Below are 19134 nucleotides of genomic sequence, written 5' to 3'. Positions count from 1 at the left end.
CATGTATGTACATTTATCATATACACACGTGCACACACACACACACTCACAAATATTGCAGTAAAATTTTAAATATGCAGATCTAAAAACACAGTTGCAATTATTTACAAGATTAAGATAGTGCATTTACACAGTGAAAAAAAAAAGACACCATAGTATACAGTTAGGCAGTAAAGAGTGACCAAGCAGTGCGTTTCTGGATAATTACTAATTATGGTGAAAGAGATCTGGTCATCTACAAGAAAATGTCAACAAAATCCCACAGAAGCCATAAGGAAAAAGTAACTTACAAAGGAAGCCATAAAGAAAAAGTAACTTACAAAGCAGTTTTTAGAAAGACCCAGATTTTTCTCAAATTCTCTATTCTATCAGTGCTGCCCATGTCTCGGTAGACTCTGTCTTTGTAATGATCCTCTCTGTAGATAACATACACGAGAGTTTTAAAGCAAAGGTAAAACAGAAGTAAGGTTTTGCTTATCTAATAGTAATAGGAATGACTTCTCTTCCAATACAAATAGAATTTCAAGGGTTTGCTGCATTTTTTTTAAGTATTAGTTAATGGAATAGCAATAAAGTTAACTCTGCTTTGAAAAATCTGTACAAATTAACACCCTTTTTGAAAAACCTCAGCTTCTAGCAGTTTCTGAGTATTACTCTGATATACTGCAGTTTTCATAAGAAAAAAATAACTTGGAGAATAACATAATAATAAATAAAATAAACTATGAAGTTCTGAGAAACGCACTGCCTGAAAAACTACCTTGTCACAGAACAGAATTTATACGAACACAGTGCTTGAGGAGAATGCCATTAAGAGCCATGCAATTTTAGGCAGTTAGTAAACTACAAAGATGACCACACTTACGTGCTTGTGCATATGCATGTACAGATACATAATAAATGTACATAAAATTTGTGGCTCATAACACTCCATGTAAAACATTTATATAGAGGGAATTCCAATTACAACTGCTTTTAACAGCACTAAAAAAAGATGTTCTATCCTGAATTCAAACATACCCATAATTTAAACAAAGATTCATAAATGATTTTAGAATCCTTCACATACTCGAAGTCAATTGATCAGCAGAAAAAAAATATAAAAATGAAATTTTTGTTCATATGAAAATGCTTTATTAGCATGATGTCAATCCCACTTTATGGCAGCAAGACTAATTTTTTTAATGCTGGGTGAGGGGCTGAGTTTTACTGTACTATCCTATTAAGATAGTTACAGCCTGCTCAAAAATATTCAAATATTGTCAGATTATATATACTTTATATAATTATATTTATACAATTTTATTCCGGTATTCAAACTAAACTTGCATGTACTCAAACTTGTCCCTTCTCATTACAAAGTCTCTGTTGCTGAACAACTTCTACATGACAGAGATTCCACCCTCATGGCTAACAACGACATGCAATGCTACCACGAACCATGCAATGTGAAAATGACGGCAGAGCAAGTACTTACGGGTACATGGCCATCGTTGTCAGTTTAACAAAGATATCTTTACTGGGTGCATCAGCAGTATTGCAAGTGAAGGCTTGTGGTGGAGGCATTTTGTGTTTCCTGCAGAAATCAGTAGGTGAAATACTATACTCTTGTTTAACTTCATGCAGGTCTGACTTTGCAGCTACGATTAAGCAAGGTATTCTGCTGTCCATAAAGTGTTGCTATAGAATAAAAAGTGAAATCAAAATCTGATGACAAGCTCAAAAATTACTAAATTTCATTCAACGGGCACTGAAATTTTTCTCTAGATAGGCAAATCATCAACAGTTTCAGGGAGAAAGTAAATGAAGAGGCAAGGACTGGCAGTTGTCTAGGTCAGTGATATAATAAGACCAGGGCCACTTTTCTAATGCAGATAATGATACAAACTTGTAACAATTCTTCAAATTCACTATAATTAAAAAAAAATTTTTTTAAAGATCTAATACTCTGAAATAGAAAGAAATCCACCTAAATTCTTCTATCCTAAAACACACTACTTTCATTTTTTTATATTACCTCTAGTCCTTAGGGCTTCCCTGGTAGCCCAGGACAGTAAAGAATCTGCCTGCAATGCAGGAAACCTGGGTTCGATTCTTAGACCGGGAAGATTCCCTGGAGAAGGGCACCCACTCCAGTATTCTTGCCTGGAGAATTCCATGGACAGAGGAGCCTGGCGGGCTACAGTCCATGGGGTCGCAAAGAGGCACGACTAAGTGATTAACACTTTCAGTTTCTAGTCCTTAAGCACATGCATATATATATACACACACACACATACATTCACACACACACACAGATATTTACATAGTGGCAGTCATGCTGGATATTACTATTGAAAAATGCTGAATTTTCCATGTTTTCAGAATTCAAAACCATTATTTTTAATGACTATATAAATTTCACAGGATCATTTTATCTCAATTTGGTAAACTACCTTCGTACTGTTAGATATGTGGATTATTTCCAGGTTTTTGCTATTAAAAACAATCCTAGAGGAAATTCCTTTGTACGTATAGTTTTTTTACTCTTATTGAATCTTGTTGACAATCTCAAAGTAACTTACAACTTTTGAAGCCTCATGTTTATCTCCTTGCTCTATTAATCTTCTTGGTATAATTGGCAATATGCAAACCATGTGCATTTCTAAGAACTTTCACTAATGCAGAGGTTCTTAACCAGGGACGCACATCAGAATCACTCGTGGAAAAAAGTAGTTTTAAAAATACAGATGTCTGGGACTGTACCACCTCAGAATGAAGCCAGAACCTTTACAGATAGGATGTATCTATCTTTAAAAAGTTCCACAGATAATTTTCTTGCATTTCCTTGGTTAGAAAACACATTACAATTCCATTAAACTCCTTACAAAGTTAAACTTAGTTATAGGCCAAAATTGAAACAAACCTTAAAAATCCTGGCACAGTATTCAAAGGATTTAGGGTTACTGACATCATATACCAGGCACACAACATCACAAAGGATCTCAGCCTCAGTCAAAAATTCCGATTCTGAGATATCATGCAACTTGGAAAAAGAAAAAGACAATGAGAAACGTAAGTATCATAACACTGATGCAAAATTAAAGTCATGAAGTTTTATTACTTGCTTAACTTGACTTCTTAATTTAAAAATACTAGTTAAGCATAATTTTTCAGACTCATTAGAAGTAAGACACAGAGATAAACAAGTAGCTTTCTGATTTTTGTAGATGAAAAATGGTGATTAAGGTCCTACAGAAACTAACATTTAGTGAGTGACTGAAGTGTGCTGGGCAGGCCCTTTACACGCATTCTCTACCTACTAAAGATAACAAACGGGTTACAGAGATTAGGTCAACTGCCAAAGATAATTCAAACCAAAATCTGAATTCAGATGATTCCCAGTGGGAAGCACAGGTGGCACAGTGGTAAAGAATCAGCCTGCCAAGCAGGAGACCTGGGTTCACCCCTGGGTCGGGAAGATGCCCTGGAGAAGGAAATGATAACCCACTCCAGTATTCTTGCCTGGAAATTCCATGGACAGAGAAGCCTGATGGGCTACAGTCCATGGGGTGGCAGAGTTGGACACGACTGGGCACATACAAACGATTCCCAAGTGTTTTTTCTTTCTACCACACCACTCTTCCTCCCCACCAATCAAAAACACAAAGCAAAGGATGGTACATTAAGGTTATCAGTGACCACAGATAAACTACTACACACCTGCACTAAAGCCTTCAAACTCATTTCTAGTCAATAGTAAAGGATGTAATTTTTTAAAATATAAATGAAAGAAAGAGCAAAGTGGATTGAATTTTTTTTTTTTTCACTTTTTTATGGTGGTATTTGGAGAAGGCAATGGCACCCCACTCCAGTACTCTTGCCTGGAAAATCCCATGGATGGAGGAGCCTGGTAGGCTGCAGTCCATGGGGTCGCTAAGAGTTGGACAAGACTGAGCGACTTCACTTTCACTTTTCACTTTCATGCATTGGAGAAGGAAATGGCAACCCACTCCAGTGTTCTTGCCTGGAGAGTCCCAGGGACGAGAGAGCCTGGTGGGCTGCCGTCCATGGGGTCGCACAGAGTCGGACACGACTGAAGCGACTTAGCAGCAGCAGCAGCATGGTGGTATTACATACAATTAAGCACACAAATAGATAAATTTTTACCTGTATCTACAACCATGTAATCACCACACACATTTAAGAGAACTAAAATTAAATCTAATGACTAAGTCAGGTAGAAAAATAAAATCACACAAAAGCCATTAAATTAAATCCAATTATGTTCTCAGAGTCATTTTAAAAATGTACCCAATAATTAATAATCTTTATATGCCAGAAAATTTCTTACCAACAAATATTTCTCTTGTCCATAGACATAGACAGTGTTAATCGCATAGTACGATTTATGATCATCACGAATTTTCTTCTGCCTCTGAAAACAACCAAAAATCTCAGTATTTACAGTAAGAAATCACAGTAACTAGTTTTCATCAGCACATGTACTTTGTGTATATGTGTGGGTGTGTTACCAAAAAAAGGACATTCTTCCCTATGCTATATATTATTTATCAGTACAAAGAGCATATTGATTTTGTTTCTTAGTTCTTAGGCTCTAAAATAAGAGATGCATTTGTTCTGCAGAAAGGGAAAGCAGTAGCTGACAAGAAAGTAAACTGCATTCACTGAGCCACCTGCTGGCAGTTCTCATTACACTATGATTTGGCCTGCCATTTCACCCGAAAATATGTCAGCCTCTTTACTCAAGGCAGTAGTCACAATCAGGTATCAGCAATGTAGAGTGCTACATTTACTTCATGCCAAGCCCTGTGTCTGATACTTTCATATGTGTATTTATTTAATCTCCATCTAAACGTTAAAAAAAAACCAAACACCAAATGATGGCTAACACCAATGAAGCAAAGATAAAGCTAGTTCAAAGAGATTACTGTTACATTTTAGTTCTACTTTACTATTATACCTATACATCATCTAAAAAGGTTAATGGTTATGAAAAAATTATGTAAACACATGACTATAAAAACCTTCTGAGTAAGGTTCTAACTTTCTGAGCTCTCACCGTTAAGTTTCTTCCCAGAAGAGCCTGAAGAACTCCACTTTTCCCACAGTTTTTCATCCCAATTACATTACATCGGAATACATTTCTTTGAGTTTGTTTTTTCTGAAGGTCTATCTTTTTATCTCTTGTTACTAAAAAGGAAAATAAAAAGCTAATTATGTACCACATACACTCACTGAGGCTTCACTTCACCTTCTGCAAAATATGATACTGCTATTTATTATTTTTATGAAGCATTTGATCAATAAATAAACTGTATGATAGCCAACCTGTATGTAAAATGAAGTACAGAAGATAATACAGAAGGGCCTCTTTAGTGAAAAAGGTGCGTTTCTGAAAGTCAGTTGTAAATTTCTAGTAACCACATATTTATTTTATCATAAAATAAGTAGTACCTTTATGTAAGAAAACAATATTCCAAAAATGAACAAAAATTACAATGAATGTAGCATACACTACATCCCATCTTTTTTTCTATTACTGTCGAACAAATTATAAACTGAAAGATGCCACCTCAAAACGTTACTCTCGGATCTATAAACAGAAAGGCGGTAGGCACTCTAGATTTCCAAGGTAAATCTGTGAAAGAGGCAGTGCTGAAAACAACCCTGCATCAGCAGAGCCACGGGCATCTTTCTCGAGGGAAAGAGACCTCCTTAAGCTGCACCCAAAGATCTGATTACAAGAAAGCTCACCAGAGACACTATTTATAGTAGCAAAAAACTGAAAATGATAAAAAACACAAAATTATGGAATAGTTCAGTAAGTATATTATAGACTATCCATATGATTAGACTTTATATAATATTAAAGGTATATAAAATACACATCGATAATAGAAATATGTCCACAATATTTTGTTGAGTGAAAGAACCTCATGCTGGCTAATTCCTTATTCTTTGGTGCTGAAGTAAATACTGTCTAACTGGTTAAGTATTTTAAAGGGTACTTGCTCTGTCAATTTCTCATAGGCTGTCTTCTTGTAACAGGGCTTCCTGTAAGATACGTGCCTATTTTTTCCCACCAATTAGGATATAAAAACTTCTTGAAATGATCAGTTCCCTAATTTATTATTTCATGTTATATCTATATATATTTTTTAAGTGGAGCACATTGTTTGGCAAGAATGCCTGTTTAACATTACAAGATCTGTAAAAAATTTATTAATGTGGTAAAAGATTATAAAACTGAGATGTACAATCAGTTCAATATCAGGATCATGTGTTAATACACATTGTTTTTAATGTTAAAAGAAAATTAAAACACAAGATGGACTGTAAATACTTTTAATGTCTATCAGATCAGATCAGTCGCTCAGTCGTGTCCGACTCTTTGCGACCCCATGAATCGCAGCACGCCAGGCCTCCCTGTCCATCACCAACTCCCAGAGTTCACCCAGACTCACGTCCATCGAGTCAGTGATGCCATCCAGCCATCTCATCCTCTGTCGTCCCCTTCTCCTCCTGCCCACAATCCCTCCCAGCATCAGAGTCTTTTCCAATGAGTCAACTCTTCACATTAATGTCTATAGCCTTCCCTAATTTTCATCCATGAAGTACCCTCAGGGGTAGACTAGAAGTAAAACCTTTACTCTTTCTTTCTTGATAAATAAGAAATCGAGCATTTCAATTCAAAAGAGATTATCAAATTATGGGCAAACAAGAGTATAAACAGGAAGACTAATGAAGATGCATTTATTTTCACTCTTTTTACATATGAAACTGGAATCTTGAAAAAAAAATATCTAATTAAAGAGTATTTACACACTTACCTGTGATGGCTGAAGCCTGAGATTCTTGTTCAGTCAATATTGAATAGCCTAGATAACCCAAATACTCCAGGCACCGCTGTACATCTAAATAGGTCGTGAGCCTAGGAAAAAGTTGAAAACACGAGAAGTTTCTAAAAGAATATCTATTTTAAAAAATCACAACAGCTCAAATAATTTAACACCAGACCCAGGTAATTTTTGTCAGACTGCTTTAATTTCCCACATGCCCAAACATGGCTCTTCCTACAGTGACATTCTTAGGGCAGAGAAGAAAGAGGAGAATGCAATGTAAGGGGGCTCCTGTACCTACTCCATCGGCCTGGAGAGAGCAAAGCCACACAGATGAGCTTTAACCTTGGTGCCCTAGGTAAGATCTACAGCACAGATATTTTATGTTACCTGCTTCCCCAGTTACATACTGTACTGCAAATACTGGCTAGCTAAGGATTTAATTCTGAAAGGGCTTGCAAAAGGTGCAAAACTAAAAGGTTGAAAGGCACTTGAAATTAGTTGGCCTTTCTTATGAGATGAAAAAAAAGAACAGATCCTGGTGTTGAGAAAGTTATTCTCACCAAGGTTAAAGTATTAAATCATTATGTATAAGCAGAAGATTTTCCTATCGCCTAGACAAGAGGTCAACTTTGCTGTATCTAGACTGTAGACACCCTCACTAAGCCTAAGAGTGCATTCAAAGCAATCAACAATCCCTCAAAGCGTCTTCCACGTCAAGTAAAATATGCTCTCCCCACATTCCAAAAAATATGGGTTTCCCAGGTGGTGTTAATGGTTAAGAACCCATATGCCAATGCAGGAGATATAAGAGACGCGGGTTTGATCCCTGAGTCAGGAAGGTTCCCTAGAGGAAGGCATGGCAACCCACTCCAGTATTCTTGCCTGGAGAATCCCATGAACAGAGGAGCCTGGCAGGCTATAGTCCACAGGGTCACAAAGAGTTGGACATGACTAAAGTGACTTAGCACACACATATTCCAAAAATAAAAGAATTGTGCAATAAAAGTGATGATTCCTATTCCCTTAATCAAAAAAGTATTAAAACACAACACTGCAAATCAACTATACTCCAATAAAATTGTTTTTAAAGTATTAATGTTTAGTTCCATTTTGATATTAATGTTTCCCTGTACATAATCCAAAAGCAAGCACATCCCTTCCTGATAAATTTATAAACATCTATAGTTCATCTTAGCGATAGCAGTGACACTATATTAATAAATTCTGCTCACAGGCAGCTAAGATAGAAGTATTTCATAACATCTGACAAATTCACAAAATAACGCATGTAATGTACCACAATTTCAAAGCAGCTGTAACTCTAGAGGAAAGAAGTGAGCTCTATACTCACGTCCACTGGGAAAGGAATCCCTGGTAGGTTATCCATCCTTTTTCATTTGTACAAACTGTGTTATTCACATCTGGCCCCCAAGGTATGTAAGGGAAAACTTTAAACAAATCTTTAAGCTCATCAGGTGACAAAGCACAGTCTCTATCCTGAAGATACACAAGGAAGTATACATAATGTTTAGATATCTAAGAGGATAATTCCCAAACACAAGAGCCTCCTAATCTTGTAAAGCTATGCTTCCAAAAACTAACCCATGAAAATAAATTTTACATTTTATCAAGAAAACTCCTTGCATGTATGTATGGAAACCTATGCAAAAATCTATCAGAAACTAGACTTTTTCATCTTGAGAAAATAATAAAGTAAATAAGAAAAAGTATTTTTGCTTGTTTTAAGAGCTTTTGAATAATTTTTGGCTATGTGACATGAGCGGGGCTAGTGGTAAAGAATACGTCTGCCGATGCAGGAGGCATAAGAGACATGAGTTTGATCCCTGGGTCAGGAAGATCCCCTGGAGAAGGAAATGGCAACCCATTCCAGTATTCTTGCCTAGAGAACCCCTTGGACAGAGAAGCCTAGTGGGCTAGAGTCCACGGGGTCACAAAAAGCCGCACATGACTGAAGCGACTTAGCACACATGACATGAGCACCCAATAGGTCAGCAAATAGAGCTACATTATTCACAGAAAAACATTTATCATATATCACAGAAAGCTGCAGCCGAAAGCTTACCAAATCATGCTTATCAAAAGTGCTTTGGAGAAACAAATATGCGTGATGATTTAATTCAGTAGTGCAATCAGGAGGTATTTTTAGCCTGAAGATGGAAAAAAAAAAGTAAAATAAATCATTAATCAAATATTAAAATTTAATTTGAGAAATGAATATGAAATTGCAACAAGTTCTTTTTGTAAGATGAAAGCACTTACAGAATATGTTTGCTGCAGCCATTTAGACTTTCCCAGGGGAAGTCACTGCATTGCTATGGCAATCCTCAGAAGAGCCGTAATAGTGCTCCTTCCAAGGTGACATATACATTTCCTTAACTATCTGAAGGGCAGGTTGTATTAAAAAACGTACAGACAATACTGATTAAACTGTAATTAGTTTCTAGTAGTTTCTCCTACAAACCAATTGTAAGTCAAAATTATGAGCTTTATACAGTATCAACATTGTAATGAGTTAAAAATGATGTGAAGAGATGTTATTTCTGCCTGATGTGATTTCTGACCCACCCTAAATTTGAATCCATAAACATTTATCAAATGCACTGAGATACTGGGGGCATGAAAACACGACAGGCTCTCTACCTCTAGGGAACCACATTCAAGCTGGAGACAGAACACAAGTAGATAACCTCACTATCTCAGCAGAAAGAGGCAACGGCTGAGTGGGCAAACTACAGATGCTGAGGAGCTCCTGAGAAAGCAGACGCCTTGGTCTGGGGACAGGAAGGTGTCAGCACTGCTGAGAGACACTGTACTTGGACTGAGACCTGAAGGGTAACAGACACGAACTGGGTTGGAGAGAGAAGAAGGAAGAGTAAAAATACCATGGGCAGAAGCCCAGGGTGGGAAATAATATCTGATTTGCGGACCAGAAGTAGTTTAGTATTTACTTCTAGAGTGAAGGCAGAGAGTGAGTCGGAGCAGACCAGATCAGGAATGACTTTCTATACCTGGTTAAGAAGCTTGGGCTTTACCCTGTCTTGAAGGCAAAGTGACATGGCAAAATCTGTGTTATGTATCTATCAGTATTAATTCTTGCCACAACATGAAGGGTGGGAGTAGAGAGTTTAATAAGGAGACTCAAGATGTGGCTCTAAAGGGGCTATTTTACAAAAAATTAAAGGTAGAGTGCACAAAGAAATTAAAAGAGATTTTAGTCTAAGTCACAAAGCCATAAAAGATGGAGTTTCCTTACTGTCATACTTTACAAAGCAATAAGCAACTTTCTATGTTCTGTAGAATTTATCTACCCACATAAATGGCACAGAAAAGAAAGCTTGATAAAAAGATCTTGGGACAAATGCATTCATTCCATACTTATTTATTGAAAAATCTGGCAAATTACTTGAGCCAAGTTTGAATAACTTTGACAAGGGAAGTTTCAACTTAGAACTGATTAATGGGCCAGGAATCCAACCAGAAAGTATTTTGCTTCCTCGGTGATGGGGAAGGAAAAAATGACAGTTTTTCTGAACCCTTACATGGAGAGCAGTACCATGCTAAAATTTTTTAAAAAAGGAGAACATGAAGATAACGTGCTACTGAAAGAATGAAGAAAAAAGGCAAAAGGCTCAAAGGCCTGATCCTGGGAAGTCACCTCCCTGAGAAGCCTACTTCCCTTGGGTACAGAAGAGGCATCCTACAGTTACGCAGTCTCCTACCAGGATGATGCTGGGTTCATTGCTAAACAAACAGAACTTAAACACATCATTACTTAAAGGAAAATAACCACAGAGAGACTGGTTGCTTAGGAAAAGTACTTTATCCTAAACTGAGAACAGGCTATAAAACTCAGGGAGGACAAAGAAAAATGCTAACCAATGTATTTTTGACTCCTTTGATTCTAAAAACAAGTTCATCTAGCTTCTCTTATCTCCTTCCTCAATCAAACGAATTTTAAAATATAACTGTATTCTCCGTAAGAAGAAGAGCAAGAGGCTGAGCCATGCTATAACTCAGTGGCTCTTAAGTGGGGATCATCTCACTCCCACGGGCACATTTCTGGCTGTCACGACTAGGGGAAGAGGTGTTGCTGGCATCTAAGGATGTGCTAATAAACATCCTGTAACGCATAGAACAGGCTCTACAATAATGAATTATCTGGTCCAAAATGGCGTTAACAGTGCCGAGGTTGAGAAACCCTGCTATAAACGGCTCTATAAATCTAAATTATTCCTAAGTAGCTCAAAGCCTACTACCTACGTGCTAAATAAAACTTTAAAATACTGGCAAGTGAAATCAATTAGAAGCCAAAGGTACATACAAGGGGAATAAATATTCGGGTGTCAAATCCAGATCGTCATCATAACCAAATCGTCGAAGCACAGTCCAAGTAGTCTCATGTCTCCCTCTCTGAATAAAAAGTGTGTGTAAAAAAAGAAAACCTGAAATAAAATAAATTAGTAAGTACAGCTGATGTGAAAATGGGTACAGGGTCACACGGGAGGGGAGCACATAACACACAATGGCAAGAGCTACACTCACGACCACACGTGCACTAGCTGTGCATACTGAAGGTCCGATCAAAACCAGGTTCACGTGTGTCGCAAAGAGCTGATTTCAGAATGTATCTGTAATTCAGATACATTCAGATATCTGTAATGTATCTGTAATTCAGAATGAATATGTAACTTCATATACACCCAAGTCAGCAAAAGGTGGTACTGGATCAAAGGGCCAAAAACACATCCCAAGGTGTATACTGACATTCACAAAGTTATACGATAAAAACAAATGAAATCATTTCCGACATCTGTGTGCTTATTTCTATAACGAGAAAATTGGTTTCTGATTTCACTGTGGCTCTGTAACATATTTTACTCGGTACTTGGAACATTCGGTACTTGGTAAATTTGATTGGGAGACAAAATGTCTTCCTTAAAAATAATTTCTATTTAGAGGATGCTTATGAGTAATAAGAATTTTAAGATAAATTTGTTTCAGAATTCTTTTATCTTCAGGGGGAACTCTGCACTCTTGAAATCCAATAAATTTCCCTATCTCTAATTTATACTGACAGTGGAGGTAATTATTCCCACCGATGGCCTGCCTGCTAGAATTTTAGTTACACTAATAAACACAGACGCTTCCCTAAACATCTAGATAGCACTATAGACTGTTGCCTGCTGCCAAATTTTTTAAAAGTTTGAAAGGAGGAGAAAAGCACCTTTCACCCACCTTTCAGTGTCAATCCACCGTCAGCCACACCATCACTTATATGTTTTCTGACCACATTTTTGACATCTTCCAGAGCTTGAGGGGCTAAGGGAGTGTTAAAACAAATTCTCTGGCAAAAGACATAAAAATAAAGTTAAAAACAAATCAGCATTAAAGTCACAAATAATACAAATATTAATCCACAGAGCAACATTAAACCAAAGAGTTGTAACCAAAGGAAACAAATTCTGAATTAGGACAGCCTCTACTTTGTATTAAGTAAAGCATGTCCGACCAAGAAGGGCATGTTCTCCCTATCTCCCACATGGGGTTCCTAAAACACAGAGCTCTTTGTGTAACTATGTTATACAAAACCAAGAAGGAAAAATAATTCAGAATTCAGACTTCAAGTCATTCCCACCCATTGTACACTGTGAAATGACACTCTCTCAGAGTCCCCTCAACTCCTAAGCAAAAGAGATTTTATCCCATAGGTAAAGATTAAATAGCCTGATGTCAGAGAGATTTTACATGAAAGAAATGCATGTTTATCAAAATACCATTGGTCATGCCAATAAATTTTTACAGCTTTTCTCAGCAAAAAAAAAAAAAAAACAAGATATACAAATATCTGAAATAAGAGAAAGCTACCTGGAAGAAGTTGAGTTCAGCATCATTGAGTGTACCATCATTATCTTGATCAGATATTTTGAATATACGAGTAAGGGCTTTTATACAGGCTGGTTTCATCTATAGATCATTGAGGAAAAATAAATTGTTTTAATGCAAATAGTTGGGATTTTAAAATATGATTTTCATAAATATATTGAGAATTCTGAATGTTTTCACTGTCAAATACATAACATCAAATATAAACAACATGAAAACTTAACTAAAGCAAAGCCACTTTTATCTTCAAGCCACTTTAAGTAAATGAGACAATATTTACTTGGACCAGTATCTGGAATAGTTAAACACTCCCTTCATGACCACATACCTCTGAAGATGAGCAAAAGAGAAACCCATCTTTTGAAAAAGTCATTCTTCCAGTTATTTAGAAGAAATGCCCTCTCTCATTCCATGAGCTGACTTATAGAACTATAGCAAAGGCTTTTCTCTCTCAACTTCTCTGATTTTTGACCTTCTAGCAGCAAAATAGGACTAAATGTTTCAATCTGTAACTTGTGTTTATGTGTGTATGTACTGAAGCTGGGATATAAAATGTACTTCTTCCCAAGAACATGACAAAACAGCACTGGTTGATGTGCAAAAGTTCTTTTTTTTTTTTTTTTACTACTTGCCTATTATAAGAATTATATTCTTCAAAAAAAGAACCTTGCCTTTTGTGACTCTGTAAAACTTTTATAAGAAAAGCTGCTAGAAATGTATTCTGACAATTTTTATTTTAGGATTTATAATGGATAGAACAAATATTTGACTATTTAAAATAAGGCCCACGTGCTTCTAATTTGTATAACTGCTATAGGAAAATCATGGTCAACAATTCTGAGAAAATAAAACTTTCAGGGAGATTTTTGAACGCTGAAAATGTGGAGGGAGATATCTTATGGACATCTGAGTGCGAGAAATGAGCTGCTGAGGTGAGGAAATGAATACTTGTTAGTTTATCTACTCCCATGATACGGCTAACCAGAGAGGCAGTAATGATGAGTTTTGGTCACACTATCATAACAAACCTAAATGCATAAAATAATTTCTTTTAAAAATAGTAAGGAACAGTTATCTTCCAAAATATGCACAATTCCTCCTCCTCCTCCTTTTTTTTTTTTTGGTTTAAATAGGGGCTCTAGGAGAGCAATTTGATAGAATAATAAAAAGCCAAAATCTAAGATATAGAGAGATTAGAAAGAACTGAGAAAAAAAAGTCAAACATTTAGGGAGCATGGTTAGGGATGTCTTTATAAAAAAAATGCTAAATGGACTATAACCTATCACATCCATAATCATAAATAACTTTAACATTTTTATTTTGTATTGGGGTATAGCCAATTAACAATTTTGCTGATAGTTTCAGGAGAACAGCAAAGAGACTCAGCCATACATATACATGTAATTGATAACTCTTTAAGTAAAAACAAGTTATTGCTTCTGTAAATATGATCCTAATATTAGATATTCAAGATTACTAAAGATCACATTATATTTTATTTTCTCTTCTTTTAAAAATCTGTTGCATAATAATCTAGATGTTTCAAAAAGGAGCAATAGGTAGAATGATGCAAAAACCAGAATCTAAAAATAACTTTTTATTTGCACGTGTTTTTCCTTGTATCATAAAATGCTATGATAAAAAAAAGTAACTGAAGAAAAATGAACAGTGATGCATTTTTCATTAAAGCCTGAAATGCATCAGAAGCTAAAGTGCTCTAAGGTACTGGCTCAATATGATATTTAAATATTAACCATCTTAAAATACAACACAAAAAATGACTACTTCTTAAACGCATCAAAAATTACACTTCAGTAAAACTTTAAAATGTGTTGTTTAGTTGCTAAGTCATGTTCAACTCTTTTGTGACCCCATCTTTTGTAGCCCACCAAGTTCCTCTGTCCATGAGATTTTCCAGGCAAGAATACTGGAATGGGGTGCCATTTCCTTCTCCAGGGTATCTTCCTGACCCAGGGATTGAACCCATGTCTCTTGAATTGGCAGGATTCTTTACCACAGAGCCACAAGGCAAATCCCACCCCTCTCCACCCACCCCTGTACAACTTTTACAGTAATAAAAATAAACTCACTTTGCATGTAAGTAATCTAATCCTCACACAGATCTGTTTCATTATTAGGTAAGCAGAGGACTCCATGGGTCATACAGAGTCCATCAAACCACTGGAAACATATTTCCAGTTCAGGCTTTAATTATCTTGATTTGACCTACCTACCTCAAATCTATGTTAAAAGGTTATGAATGTTATCTAAATAAAAGATTCTATTGTAAGTTTAGACTCAAGGCTTCTACTTGTATAAATCAAGGCATATAGTCTCTAAACGTTACAGATTCTACCTTAGGCAGGTATGCCTAAGAAATGACTAACAGATGGTAGTCATTAGGGAAGGGAGGATTAGCAGATTAGCAGAACTAATAATAGGCCTAAGAAAAAAGTAGCAATTAGAGAACTGAGAACAAACTAACGGAGGGGATTCAATGTACTGCCAGGCTAAGCTCAGAGGTAAATCTCTATAGAATGAGACTGCCTACTGGACTGCTAGGAAAGTTCCAGAATCTGTATTTTAAACAAGTATTTTAACCTAGTGACTATTATGAGGTGAATTTCGGAAATATTGAATAAAGGGCAAGTTCAGTTCAATTCAGTCGCTTAGTCCTATCTGAATCTTTGCAACCCCATGAATCGCAGCATGCCAGGCCTCCCTGTCCATCACCAACTCCCGGAGTTCACTCAGACTCACGTCCATCAAGTCAGTGATGCCATCCAGCCATCTCATCCTCTGTCGTCCCCTTCTCCTCCTGCCCCCAATCCCTCCCAGCATCAGAGTCTTTTCCAATGAGTCAACTCTTCGCATGAGGTGGCCAAAGTACTGGAGTTTCAGCTTTAGCATCATTTCTTCCAAAGAAATCCCAGGACTGATCTCCTTTAGAATGCACTGGTGGGATCTCCTTGCAGTCCAAGGGACTATCAAGAGTCTTCTCCAACACCACAGTTCAAAAGCATCAATTCTTCGGCGTTCAGCTTTCTTCACAGTCTAACTTTTTGTTGGCAAAGTAACGTCTCTGCTTTTGAATATGCTATCTAGGTTGGTCATAACTTTCCTTCCAAGGAGTAAGCGTCTTTTAATTTCATGGCTGCAATCACCATCTGTAGTGATTTTGGAACCCCAAAAACTAAGTCTGACACTGTTTCCATCGTTTCCCCATCTATTTCCCATGAAGTGATGGGACCGGATGCCATGATCTTCGTTTTCTGAATGTTGAGCTTAAAGCCAACTTTTTCACTCTCCTCTTTCACTTTCATCAAGAGGCTCTTTAGTTCTTCTTCCCTTTCTGCCATAAAGGTGGTGTCATCTGCATATCTGAAGTTACTGATATTTCTCCCAGCAATCTTGATTCCAGCTTGTGCTTCTTCCAGCCCAGCGTTTCTCATGATGTACTCTGCATACAAGTTAAATAAGCAGGGTGACAATATACAGCCTTGACGTACTCCTTTTCCTATTTGGAACCAGTCTGTTGTTCCATGTCCAGTTCCACCGGTTGCTTTCTGACCTGCATATAGGTTTCTCAAGAGGCAGGTGAGGTGGTCTGGTATTCCCATCTCTTTCAGAATTTTCCACAGTTTCTTGTGATCCACACAGTCAAAGGCTTTGGCATAGTCAAGAAAGCAGAAATAGAAGTTTTTCTGCAACTCTCTTGCTTTTTCGATGATCCAGCGGATGTTGGCAATTTGATCTCTGGTTCCTCTGCCTTTTCTAAAACCAGCTTGAACATCTGGAAGTTCACAGCTCACGTACTGCTGAAGCCTGGCTTGGAGAATTTTGAGCATTACTTTACTAGCGTGTGAGATGAGTGCAATTGTGCAGTAGTTTGAGCATTCTTTGGCATTGCCTTTCTTCGGGATTGGAATGAAGACTGACCTTTTCCAGTCCTGTGGCCACTGCTGAGTTTTCCAGATTTGCTGGTATATTGAGTGTAGCACTTTCACAGCATCATCTTTCAGGATTTGGAATAGCTCAACTGGAATTCCATCACCTCCACTAGCTTTGTTCGTAGTGATGCTTTCTAAGGCCCACTTGACTTCACATTCCAGGATGTCTGGCTCTAGGTCAGTGATCACACCATCGTGATTATCTGTGTCGTGAAGATCTTTTTTGTACAGTTCTTCTGTGTATTCTTGCCACCTCTTCTTACTATCTTCTGCTTCTGTTAGGTCCATACCATTTCTGTCCTTTATCGAGCCCATCTTTGCATGAAATGTTCCCTTGGTATCTCTAATTTTCTTGAAGAGATCTCTGCTGCTGCTAAGTCACTTCAGTCATGTCCAACTCTGTGCAAACCCATAGACGGTAACCCACCAGGCTCCCCTGCCCCTGGAATTCTCCAGGCAAGAACACTGGAGTGGGTTGCCATTTCCTTCTCCAATGCATGAAAGTGAAAAGTGAAAGTGAAGGCGCTCAGTCGTGTCCAACCCTCAGCGACCCCATGACTGCAACCTTCCAGGCTCCTCCGTCCATGGGATTTTCCAGGCAAGAGTACACTGGGGTGGGGTGCCAAAGAGATCTCTAGTCTTTCCCATTCTGTTGTTTCCCTCTATTTCTTTGCACTGATTGCTGAGGAAGGCTTTCTTATCTCTTCTTGCTATTCTTTGAAACTCTGCATTCAGATGCTTATATCTTTCCTTTTCTTCTTTGCTTTTCACTTCTCTTCTTTTCACAGCTATTTGTAAGGCCTCCCCAGACAGCCATTTTGCTTTTTTGCATTTCTTTTCCGTGGGGATGGTCTTGATCCCTGTCTCCTGTACAATGTCACGAACCTCCATCCATAGTTCATCAGGCACTCTTATCAGATCTAGTCCCTTAAATCTATTTCTCACTTCCACTGTATAATCATAAGAGATTTGATTTAGGTCATACCTGAATGTCTAGTGGTTTTCCCTACTTTTTTCAATTTAAGTCTGAATTTGCCAATAAGGAGTTCATGATGAGAGTCACAGTCAGCTCCTGGTCTTGTGTTTTGCTGACTGTATAGAGCTTCTCCATCTTTGGCTGCAAAGAATATAATCAATCTGATTTCGGTGTTGACCATCTGGTGATGTCCATGTGTAGAGCCTTCTCTTGTGTTGTTGGAAGAGGGTGTTTGTTATGACCAGTGCATTCTCTTAACAAAAGCCTTTGCCCTGCTTCATTCCATATTCCAAGGCCAAATTTGCCTGTTACTCCAGCTGTTTCTTGACTTCCTACTTTAGCATTCCAGTCCCCTATAATGAAAAGGACATCTTTTTTGGGTGTTAGTTCTAAAAGGTCTTGTAGGTCTTCATAGAACCGTTCAACTTCAGCTTCTTCAGCATTACTGGTTGGGGCATAGACGTGGATTACTGTGATATTGAATGGTTCGCCTTGGAAACGAACAGAGATCGTTCTGTCGTTCTTGAGATTGCATCCAAGTACTGCATTTTGGACTCTTTTGTTGATCATAATGGCTACTCCATTTCTTCTGAGGGATTCCTGCCCGCAGTAGTAGACATAATGGTCATCTGAGTTAAATTCACCCATTCCAGTCCATTTTAGTTCACTGATTCCTAGAATGTCGATGTTTACTCTTGCCATCTCCTGTTTGACCACTTCTAATTTGCCTTGATTCATGGAACTAACATTCCAGGTTCCTATGCAATATTGCTCTTTACAGCATCGGACCTTGCTTATATTACCAGTCACATCCACAACTGGGTATTGTATTTGCTTTGGCTCCATCCCTTCATTCTTTCTGGAGTTATTTCTCCACTGATCTCCAGTAGCAAGTTAGAAAGAAACATTTCAATTAAGAATATAAACCAGGATTAAGGAAGACTAAATCAGGATCAGATTAAGGGATAACTCAGATTCATATTTCAGAGAAGGCAATGGCACCCCACTCCAGTACTCTTGCCTGGAAAACCCCATGGACAGAGGAGCCTGGTAGGCTGCAGTCCATGGGGTCGCTAAGAGTCGGACACGACTGAGCGCCTTCACTTTCACTTTTCCTTTCATGCATTGGAGAAGGAAATGGCAACCCACTCCAGTGTTCTTGCCTGGAGAATCCCAGGGATGGGGGAGCCTGATGGGCTGCTGTCTATGGGGTCGCACAGAGTCAGACACGACTGAAGCGACTTAGCAGCAGCAGCAGCAGCAGCAGATTAATATTTATACCAGAGGTCAGCACTTTTATGGTAAAGCAATTAATAAAGATATAATAATAATGTCTAAGAATAAATAAAGACACAGCAAATACTTTAGGCATTGGGTGCCAATCGGCAAAATCAAGGATATCATGTAGGTACTTACACAGCAAGAAATAACCAAATTTCCACAAAGTTTTTATTAATT

The 19134-nt window shown here is 37.7% G+C and overlaps 1 protein-coding gene across 10 annotated transcripts in view; it reads right to left on the bottom strand.

Annotated features, from left to right (window-relative positions):
* RHOT1 (ras homolog family member T1) overlaps positions 1 to 19134 on the bottom strand; it is a 68171-nt gene that overhangs the window by 15920 nt on the left and 33117 nt on the right. For 8 of the 10 annotated variants that reach the window (XR_011468051.1, XM_070390419.1, XM_070390424.1 and 5 more), the window contains exons 9-18: positions 12732 to 12830; positions 12102 to 12210; positions 11188 to 11308; positions 8929 to 9013; positions 8197 to 8342; positions 6834 to 6934; positions 5063 to 5193; positions 4334 to 4417; positions 2906 to 3025; positions 1478 to 1680 (exon numbers count right to left, since the gene is read on the bottom strand). Coding sequence is in view for 9 of the 10 variants with exons in the window: in XM_070390419.1 (XP_070246520.1) it covers positions 1478 to 1680; positions 2906 to 3025; positions 4334 to 4417; positions 5063 to 5193; positions 6834 to 6934; positions 8197 to 8342; positions 8929 to 9013; positions 11188 to 11308; positions 12102 to 12210; positions 12732 to 12830 (1199 nt within the window). In the remaining variant the exon portion in view is untranslated. Of the gene's footprint in view, positions 1 to 320; positions 417 to 1477; positions 1681 to 2905; positions 3026 to 4333; positions 4418 to 5062; positions 5194 to 6833; positions 6935 to 8196; positions 8343 to 8928; positions 9014 to 11187; positions 11309 to 12101; positions 12211 to 12731; positions 12831 to 19134 lie in introns of all 10 variants that reach the window. The other 2 variants (XM_070390428.1, XM_070390423.1) reach the window with 1 other exon arrangement.

This window comes from Bos mutus, chromosome 19, assembly GCF_027580195.1.
Source record: "Bos mutus isolate GX-2022 chromosome 19, NWIPB_WYAK_1.1, whole genome shotgun sequence".
NCBI lineage: Eukaryota > Metazoa > Chordata > Mammalia > Artiodactyla > Bovidae > Bos > Bos mutus.
The sequence above is the reverse complement of the archived record's forward strand: the minus strand, read 5'-3'. Positions and strand labels throughout refer to the sequence as shown.